The sequence below is a fragment of the Palaemon carinicauda genome, chromosome 3, assembly GCF_036898095.1.
Source record: "Palaemon carinicauda isolate YSFRI2023 chromosome 3, ASM3689809v2, whole genome shotgun sequence".
Lineage (NCBI taxonomy): Eukaryota > Metazoa > Arthropoda > Malacostraca > Decapoda > Palaemonidae > Palaemon > Palaemon carinicauda.
The window spans coordinates 170,993,770-171,003,769 of record NC_090727.1 but is presented as its reverse complement, the minus strand read 5'-3'; the positions used below and the strand labels follow the sequence as shown (position 1 = coordinate 171,003,769).

The following is a 10,000-nucleotide window of genomic DNA, read 5'->3' as shown; positions in this document are numbered from 1 at the left end:
ATTTCATGATAGAATAAGAATGAATTATAATCATTGTATTTCTAATCATAATGATGAATAGGATAGCGACTTTGTACAAAATTATACATTTGTAGATGTTGCGTCATAATTTTTTGTGATGTTGGGGGATACGAATCAACTCCCTAACATCATTTTATCTTCTTATTGACTAATGGAATCACTATCTTTGATTATAATTTACGATGAGCTTTAGTAACAAAATTTACACGGGATATTACTTTGCCACACTTGCTCCCAAGCTATAGTCAATTCTTTATAGCGAGGCAGATTTGCAGACTCGCAGGGGTGCCCTTTGAGCTCGGAAAAATTTCCTGATCGCTGATTAGTTGGACAAGATAATTCTAACCAATCAGATTGCAGGAAGCTTTCTCGAGCTAAAAGGGCATCAATGCGAGTCCATGCAAATGCGCCTCATTAAAAAAAAATGAATATACAGTAGGTGTAGTTTAGACCAAAACTAACACTTGTTTGATTGCTCAAGTAGGGTAAGTATCATTATTATTATTATTATTATTATTATTATTATTATTATTATTATTATTATTATTATTATTATTATTATTATTATTATTACTTGCTAAGCTACAACCCTAGCTGGAAAAGCAGGTTGTTATAAGCCCAAGGACTCCAACATGCAGAATAGTCCAGCGAGGAAATGAAACAAGGAAATGAATAAATTACAAGAGAAGTAATGAACAATTAGATAAAATATTTTAAAAAGAGTAACATCATTAAAATAAATCTTTCATATATAAACTATAAAAACTTGAATAATACAACAGGAAGTGAAATAAGTTAGAATAGTGTGCCCGAGTGTACGCTGAAAAAATTACCATAGAAATAAACTTATTTTAGTATAGCGGGGCTGCAGTTGGGTTTCCCCTTTTAGGGGGGTCAGTATTCCGAGACAGATCAGGAAATTTCCCAGGATCCCGGGATTTCCCGTATCACGTTATATTAAATGTCCTACTGTCCATTGTACAACAAAACTTTACCATAGCATATTTTCATACGGACAATTTTAAATATTTTTGAAGTTTACTCTAGGCTGTAAGTTAATATGTAGTGGATTGGTCAAGCTATACTTTATTTAATTTTAAAATGTTAGTAATATGATTAACTATAGTCAATTCTTTTTAGTCAGGCAGGTTTGCACCGACTCGCATGGGTGCCCTTTTAGCTCGGAAAAGTTTCCTGATCGCTGATTGGTTGGGCAAGATCATTCTAACCAATGAGATAGTAGGAAACTTTTCCGAGATAAAAGGGCACCCCTGCGAGATTCTATTAAAAAAAATTACAATATGAATACAAAGTACTAAACATATATTGTACTTGTGAGTTGTGTTATTTAATTATTGGTTTCCATTATATTTAGTGTCATTATTTTGAAAGTTAATAAGATTATATGTATACTACACAAAAACCATGAGATATTAATGATGAAGTCAATATATCTATGGCCAGTGAAATAAAAAATAAACTAGAATTCTTTGCACATACAAGCCACATACAGTGTTCAGTCACAAATACACAGTTCAAGAAACACAGGCAGTCAATACTGTGATCAATGAGCCTAGTTCTAGTTTTGTAATAAAGAGATGATCATCTTATTTACGCATGGAGACGCATTGTTCATTTGGAACCATTTAGCGAAAACAATCCTCTAGTGAGCAGGTTGACACAATTATCCCTTCTCAGTTTTAAAGGTTTTAAAGGCCGCACATGAATGGCAGAGGCGAGGGACAGTGACATTGGCCTATCAAGCAGGACAATGCCCTAGAGACTTGAGCATATATCATATGATCAGCGCCCAAGCCCCATCTCCACCAAAGCTAGGACCAGGGAGGGACAGGAAATGGCTGCTTAGGACTCAGTAGAATGACTTATAGGCTCCTCGTAAACCCGAAACCTTAGTGTACTAGGATGGTAAGGTTGCAGACACTAATGGCACTAACGAGACAGAGCGGGACTCGAACCTCCGACTGGCAAACACCAGGCAGAGACGTTACCCATCAGGCCACAACAACCCTGATACTTATTCGATCAATTTTGTTATATTAGTTTATTATCATCTTGATTCACTAGTTTATTTTCTACTAAATTTATATATTTGAATTTTCTAACTAGAGGTGCATTTTAAGTGCGGGATGATTTTATCACAAGTGGCCAAATGAACTATCTTATAAAACCTTAATAATACTAATCTGCGTATCTGAACTCACTGCGAAACGCCCTGTTGGAAGGAGCGAAGACGGTGTAGGGGCCAAAGGACACCAGGTCGTCGAAGAGGCCCACCTGCTTCACCAGTTCGATGAATTTCGTGGCACCGGCTCTACGGGTCACTTGGACTAGGCTCATAGCTGGAAATTAATAGAGATTAATTTTTATTATTATTATTATTATTATTATTATTATTATTATTATTATTGTTGTTGTTGTTGTTGTTGTTGTTGTTGTTGTTGTTGTTGTTGTTGTTGTTGTTGTTGTTGTTGTTGTTGTTGTTGTTGTTGTTGTTTAGCTACAACCCTAGTTGGAAAAGCAGGATGCTATAAGGCCAGGGGCTCCAATAGGGAAAATAGCCCGGTAAGGAAAGGAAGCAAGGAAGATAAAACATTTTAAGAGGAGTAACAATATTGAAATAAATATAGCCTATATAAACTATAAAAACTATAACAAAACAAGAGGAAGAGAAGTAAGACAGAATAATTGAAAATGATTATCATAAACGCATAGACTACATTCTCGTGGAAAGCCCTTATGTTTTTTTCATAAGTTGCAAGATTAGACGAAGATGGATTCTTATTATCATTACTATTAAGTTACAGCTCTAGTTGGAAAGCAGGATGCTATAAGCTCAAGGGTTCCAACAGGGAAAATACTACAGCGAGAAAAAGAAAAATAGAAAAAGATAGAATAGTGTGTTTGAGTGTACTCTCAAGGAAGAGAACTCTAAACCAAGATAGCGGAAAACCATGGCACTACCCAAGAATAGAGAACGATGGTTTGATTCTAGAGTGGCCTCCTAGAAGAGCAACTTACCATAGATAAAGAGTCTTTTCTGATAGTACAAAGTGGAAAGTAGCCATTGACCAATTATAGGGCAGTAGTCAACCACTTGAGTGAAGAAGAATTGCTAAGGTATTTGTGTTTGTAGGCTATAGAAATTAAAAAGTCAACTCTAACAATAAACTGTAGAGGAAATTTCAAGTAAAATGAAAGTCGAAAAATTTAAAATTGTAAGTAAAATGAAAGTACAATATGTAAAATTTCAAGTAAAATGAAAGTCGAAGAATGGAAAACTCAAGTAAAATGAAAGTAAAAAAAAAATGAAAATTTCAAGTAAAATGAAAGTCGAAAAATGGAAAATTCAAGTAAAATGAAAGTAAAAAAATTGAAAATTTCAAGTAAAATGAAAGTCGAAGAATGAAAAATTCTAGTAAAATGAAAGTTAATAAAATGGGAAATTTCAAGTAAAATAAGAGTTGAAAATGTAAAATTTCAAGTAAAATGAAAGTCGAAAATGTAAAATTTCAAGTAAAATGAAAGTCGAAAAATGAAAAAAAAATTCAAGTAAGATTAAAGTCTAAAAATGTACAATTTCAAGTAAAATGAAAGTAAAAAAAATGTAAAATTTCAAGTAAAATGAAAGTCTAAAAATGTAAAATTTCAAGTAAAATGAAAGTAGAAAAATGGAAGATTTCAAGTACTGAAAATGAAAGTCGGAAAATGTAAAATTTCAAGTAAAATGAAAGTCTAAAAATGTAAAATTGCAAGTAAAATGAAAGTAAAAATGTAAAACTTCCAGTAAAATGGAAGCAAAAATGTATATTTTCAAGTAAAATGAAAGACGAAAAACGTAAAATTGCAAGTAAAATAAAATTAGAAAAACGTAAAATTCCAAGTAAAATGAAACTAGAAAAACGTATAATTGCAAGTAAAATGAAATTAGAAAATGTAAACTTTCAAGTAAAATGAAATTAAAAAATGGAAAAAAAATTCAAGTAAAATGAAATCTGGAAAAATTTAAATTTAAAGTAAAATGAAAGTCAAAAATAGAAAATTTCAAATAAAATGAGACAAAAAATGGAAAATTTCAATTAAAAGGAGTCGAAAAATGGAAAATTTCAAGTAAAATGAAAGTAAAAAAGGGTAAAATTTCAAGTAAAATGAAAGCCGAAAATTTAAAAATTTCGAGTAAAATTAAAGACGAAAAATGGATATTTCATTAAAAGGATAGTCTGAAAATGTAAAATTTCAAGTAAAATGAAAGCAGAAAAATGTAAAATTTCAAGTAAAATGAAAGCCGAAAAATGGAAAATTTCAAGTAAAATGAAAATAAAAAAAAAACTTAAAATTTCAAGTAAAATGAAAGTCAAAAAATGGGAAATTTCAAGTAAAATGAATGTCGGAAAATGTAAAATGAAAGTAAAAAATGTAAAATTTCAAGTAAAAGGTAAGACAAAAAAAAAAAAAACGTAAAATTGCAAGTAAAATTAAATTAGAAAATGTAAACTTTCAAGTAAAAGGAAATTAAAAAATGGAAAAAAAATGTCAAGTAAAATGAAAGTGTTTGAATTGGAAAGAACGTTAATGAAGTAAGAAACCTGCTTAGACAGAAAAACAAAGAAAATATGAGAAAATACAGAAAATAACATACAATAGTTGGAGGTGAAAGCCACGATGGAAAATAACCTTTTTGCTTTACCACCAAAAGTACGCAACGTTATTTGGCGAAACAATGCAGGCAGTTTCACTGCGTGATGAAATATTCAGAATAATGCATTTTTAGCAGTCAATATGACCGGTAGGCTCTCTCTCTCTCTCTCTCTCTCTCTCTCTCTCTCTCTCTCTCTCTCTCTCTCCTATATGTATATATATATATATATATATATATATATATATATATATATGCATATATATACATAAATATGCATATATACACACACACACACACACACACACACACACACACACACATATATATATATATATATATATATATATATATATATATATATATATATATATATATACATATATATATATATATATATATATATATATATATATATATATATGCATATATACAGTATATACATATATATATATATATATATATATATATATATATATATATATATGCATATATACAGTATATACATATATATATATATATATATATATATATATATATATATATTATATATATATATATATATATATATATATATATATATATATACATACAGTATATATATATATATATATATATATATATATATATATATATATGTGTGTGTGTGTGTGTGTGTGTGTGTGTGTGTGTGTGTGCGTATATACAAGTATCTCTGTTTACCTCTGGGAGGAATGATAACTTTATCGACGTAGTGAAGAACACCGTTGGAGGTCACAACATCGGGTTTGGTGACGAACGCAGAGTTCACACTGAGGTTGAAAGAGGAGGAGCAGGAGACCGGAAGGGCGACGCCCTCCAGTGTCTTCACCTTCACCTTCGCCCGGAGACCCAGGGAGCATTCAATTCCCTCCATCAGGTGGTTACGCGCCAGAGCTGTTGACAAAAAGCTGAAATTCAGGTTAAAGCTGCTTTTGGCGGGAAAAACAAGAACGTCTGATGTCATTGATTAACTTTTGACGGGAATAAGATACGATCTGATTTCATTGGTGAAGTTTAGAGGAATTGAAAAGTATTTAATTTCATCAATAAAGCTTTGGAGGGAAAAGAAAGAGTTTCTGATTTCACCAATAAAGTTTTGGAGGGAAAAGGAAAAGTTTCTGATTTCATCATCACGTTTTGGCGGGAAAAGTAAGAGTTCCTGATTTCATCATTAAGTTTTAGTGGGGAAATTAAGATTCCCTGATTTCATCATTAAGTTTTGGCGGGAAAATAAGAGCTCCCGATATCATCACTAAGTTTTGGTGGGAAAATTAAGAGTTCCTGATTTCATTAAGTTTGGCAGGGAAAAATAACAGTTTCTGATGTCATCACTAAGTTTTGATGGGAAAAGTAAGAGTTCCCGATTTTATCATTAAGTTTAGCAGGGAAAAATAAGAGTTTATGAACTTATTAAGTTTTGGCGGGAAAGGAAGAGTTCCCAATGTTATCATTAAGTTTTGTCACGAAAATGATTACTCTCCTAAAAATTTTCATCCAAGTTTTGGTGGAAAACAATAGCATCTGATCATCTGATTTTCTCTGGTTAATATGAGTTCACAGCGGCCAAGGTCATCGTCTTTGAGGAATATCACATACACGCTCTACTCAAATAGCCCTAGTCAATGAAGATAAAAGAAATTTTAAATTTAGTCACAAATTAGCATCCTTGCATTTTTCAGTTCTTTCTCCCCAATACCAATCTAATTGAATAATAATAATAATAATAATAATAATAATAATAATAATAATAATAATAATAATAATAATAATAATAATAATAATAATAATAAGCAAATTTGAATCCAAGAAAAAATCCACACAGAAGTTACAGCAGTTTCTTTCCCGAACTGGAAATTTTCTAGCGTTGAAATGTTTCTGATAACTAGTCAACTGGAAAATTGCTTGAAGATGTCTTCAACTGAGCTAGAAACGTATTCACGTGGTATATAAAAAAAAACTAATTTTATTCATAACTATTCACTATTTAGGAATGACCATTTTTCGTTTATTCTGCTCGGGTCAGAGCGATGCTAGAAGGGGGGGGGGGGGGAAAGGTGTTATATATCTACAGAAATAAAGACAACGGTTTAGAGATCTTTGCAGTTTTGTAGGCTTATTGAATCATCGATTTTGAATATCTGACTCAAAATGGCAGAAGTTGCTCACAGGCAAATCTACGAGAGGAATTGAAATAGAGAAGATAGTTATAATAAGGAAAATTAACATCCATGGTGCTGCAACTTCACCTACGCCTCAAAATGTTCACTGTTTATTATTATTATTATTATTATTATTATTATTATTATTATTTTTATTATTATTATTATCATTATCGAAGCTGCAACCCTATTTTGAAAAGCAAGATGCTAGAAGCCAGGCGCTCCAACAAAGAAGCTCAGTGGGGAAAGGAATTAAGGAAATAATTATGCAAGAGAAGTAATAAACAATAAAAAAAAAAAAAAAACACTTTAAGCTATAAAAGAACATTGAACATTGATGAGAACCTCGGTAGAATTAAAGAGTAGATTTTAATAACGTAATTTTTGGAAGTCCACTATAATTATTACTTGCTAAGTTACAAACATAGTTGGAAATGCAGGATGCTATAAGCTCAGGGGCACCAACAAGGAAAATAGCCCAGAGAGGAAAGGAAACAAGGAAAAATAAAATATTTTAAGAATAGTAACAAGATTACAATAAATATTTCCTATATAAACTATAACTTTAAAACAAGATTAAAAGAAATTCGATAGAAAAGTGTACCCGAATGTACCTCAAGCAAGATAACTCTAACCCAAGACAGTGGAAGACCATGGTACAGAGGCTATGGCACTACCCAAGACTAGAGAACAATGGTTTGATTTTGGAGTGTCCTTCCCCTAGAAGAGCTTCTTACCATAGCTAAAGATTTTCTTCTACCCTTACCAAGAGGAAAGTAGCCATTAAAGCAATACATTCTTAAAAATTTGTTTCATAAGAATTTTCAACAAATTCACTTTAATGCATCAGGAGAGAAGTGCAGGCAGGTATTATAAATCTTGTAACAACGCCAAATAATTTCAAGCCATTGAGAATGTTTTCATATCGATACAATAACATTTCAATTAAGAAAATCAAACCCATGATAACACGTAATACACTATATCTTTTTTTACGATAATTTTACTATTATTCTAAAAGGTCATAGGAGGTTATTATGAATATAAAGAATAATAATTTTACCAAATTAAACTCGAATTGATTACGTATTAAAAATATCAGAATAAAAATAGAAAACAAAAGAATATTAAAATTACGAACTGGCCTCATTCAACAATCGTCTCACCTTGTAACGCTGGGAAATACTTGACGTCGTAGGTGATGGAATCCAAAAACCGCAGAGGAAGTCTTTTGAAAGCGGCGTTCGTCGGAGCCAGCACTGTTATGGAGTCTACAGACCTGATCCAGTCTAAGAGGTCTGCCTAAGGAAATAAAAGAAAATATCTTTGTGACTGCAGAGTTGTTAAAGAATATTGGCGTTATTTCTCATGCTGTGTGATGGCTAGAGAAATGAGCAAAGATTTAATGTGTCCTGTTTAAAAAAAAAAAAAAAGTTATCAGACTGAATTTTCAAATGATAGAGGAATATTTCTTATGTCACACGCATCTAAGGATCATGAAGGAACTTTGGAGAAACGATTGAGAGGGATTTTGAAACCAAAACTAGGGGAGTGGCAGAGTGGGTTTTAGATCGGGAAAACTAACACCAGATTTATTTTTGAACAAAAAAAATTGGAAATGGAATGAAAATAAATATATTGCTTTTTTCGGAACTGGCAAAACCATTTGATCGTTTTCTCAAGCAAAAGATATTGGATGAAAGGAATGGCAATTATTACGAAAAATTAGAGAAATTAAAGGCAATATATAACACCTACTATATAAAGACATCAAATGCAGTCAGAACACTTAATGAAAATACGTACTGGTTCGATATCAAGACAGGTGTCAGACAGTTCCGGAAGTGCTTTATCACCCCCCTTGTTATCTCCGCCAACAAAATTGGGAGGAGTTTATGTTTTCACCGTTGTTTGTCAGTTAGTTTGATTGTGAACAACTTGCCGACCAGAATTTAGCTCATAGAGTAGTGAAACTTTCAGAGATTAATTTGTTATGTTAAGATGTGGAAGTGATTCAATTTTGAGAGGCTTAGGTCAAAGGTCAAGGTCGAGCAAAAGGTTGAGAAATAAGCTGCCGTGGCCGAGTGCCCCTCTAGTGTATTTTGTTTAGATAAATGTATGAGGGAGGAAACTGTGGATGAATAGGGAGCCATAGATTTATCATAGATGCCCATGCCATAATGGCATAAAACTCAGAGGATCTCCAACTGATGTGGAACAATGGAACGCCATACTTACAACTAATGACATAAAGATCAGTAAAGAAAAACTAAGGTTATGACGTTGTCCAGACAACGTGATGAAGTGAATATCATAATGGATGGTCAGACCTTGCACAATTACATAAATTTCAAGCACCTTTTAGTAACATTCATTATCATCATCATCTCCTACGGCTATTGAAGCGAAGGGCCTCAGTTAGATTTCACCAGTATCTATCTTGAGCTTTTAATTCAATACTTCTCTACTCATCATCTCTCACTTCACGCTTCATAGTTCTCAGCCATGTAGGCCTGGATCTTCCAACTCTTCTAGAACCTTATACGCGGGCTACATTGAATGGGTTAGCGGGTTCTGCTCTGAGAGAAACAGGAAATTCCAGTAAGCGGAGTAGCAGCTCGCGATAATGATTACTATCAAGTAGAAATCACTCAAAGAATTAATAAATCTAATAAGAATCTTATGTTACACCTACTAATGACAAACAGAAACACACTCAGAAAAAAAGAAAAAAAAGAGATATACATCTATACTAAGACCAATTTTAAATGGACACTTACAATCTAAAACAAGAAGACAGATTCAAGCACCAGGAATGAAGGTATTCCAGTTAATAAATGATGTGCCAAGACTATACTGATTAAGAAACAAAGACACACGACGGGAACTGGAAGTAAATGATATCTTAAAACTTATTGAAAAGGGACAATTGCGCTGGCACATCCATGTGAAAAGGATGAAATGTGAAAAAAATGGAAAAAATGTTAGCTACCTCAGGAAATATCTTGAATGGAAACCTAAATGAACAAGACCTGTTGGTAGGCAAAGAATAAGATGAAAGGAAAATTTAAATGATTCTCTGAGAAGGGGGATTTAGTTGTTGGAGGTAGAGAGAGTTGAACTATTTAAAGACAGGTTGTTAGCT

At 32.2% G+C, this 10,000-nt stretch overlaps 1 protein-coding gene across 4 annotated transcripts in view; it reads right to left on the bottom strand.

Moving 5' to 3' along the window:
• Positions 1-10,000, bottom strand: part of LOC137638040 (transforming growth factor-beta-induced protein ig-h3-like) — a 135,816-nt gene that overhangs the window by 7,556 nt on the left and 118,260 nt on the right. For 3 of the 4 annotated variants that reach the window (XM_068370132.1, XM_068370131.1, XM_068370134.1), the window contains 3 exons: positions 8,022-8,157; positions 5,378-5,590; positions 2,244-2,381 (listed from right to left, as the gene is read on the bottom strand). In XM_068370132.1, coding sequence (XP_068226233.1) covers positions 2,244-2,381; positions 5,378-5,590; positions 8,022-8,157 — 487 coding nt within the window. The remainder of the gene's footprint in view (positions 1-2,243; positions 2,382-5,377; positions 5,591-8,021; positions 8,158-10,000) is intronic. The other variant, XM_068370133.1, reaches the window with a different exon arrangement.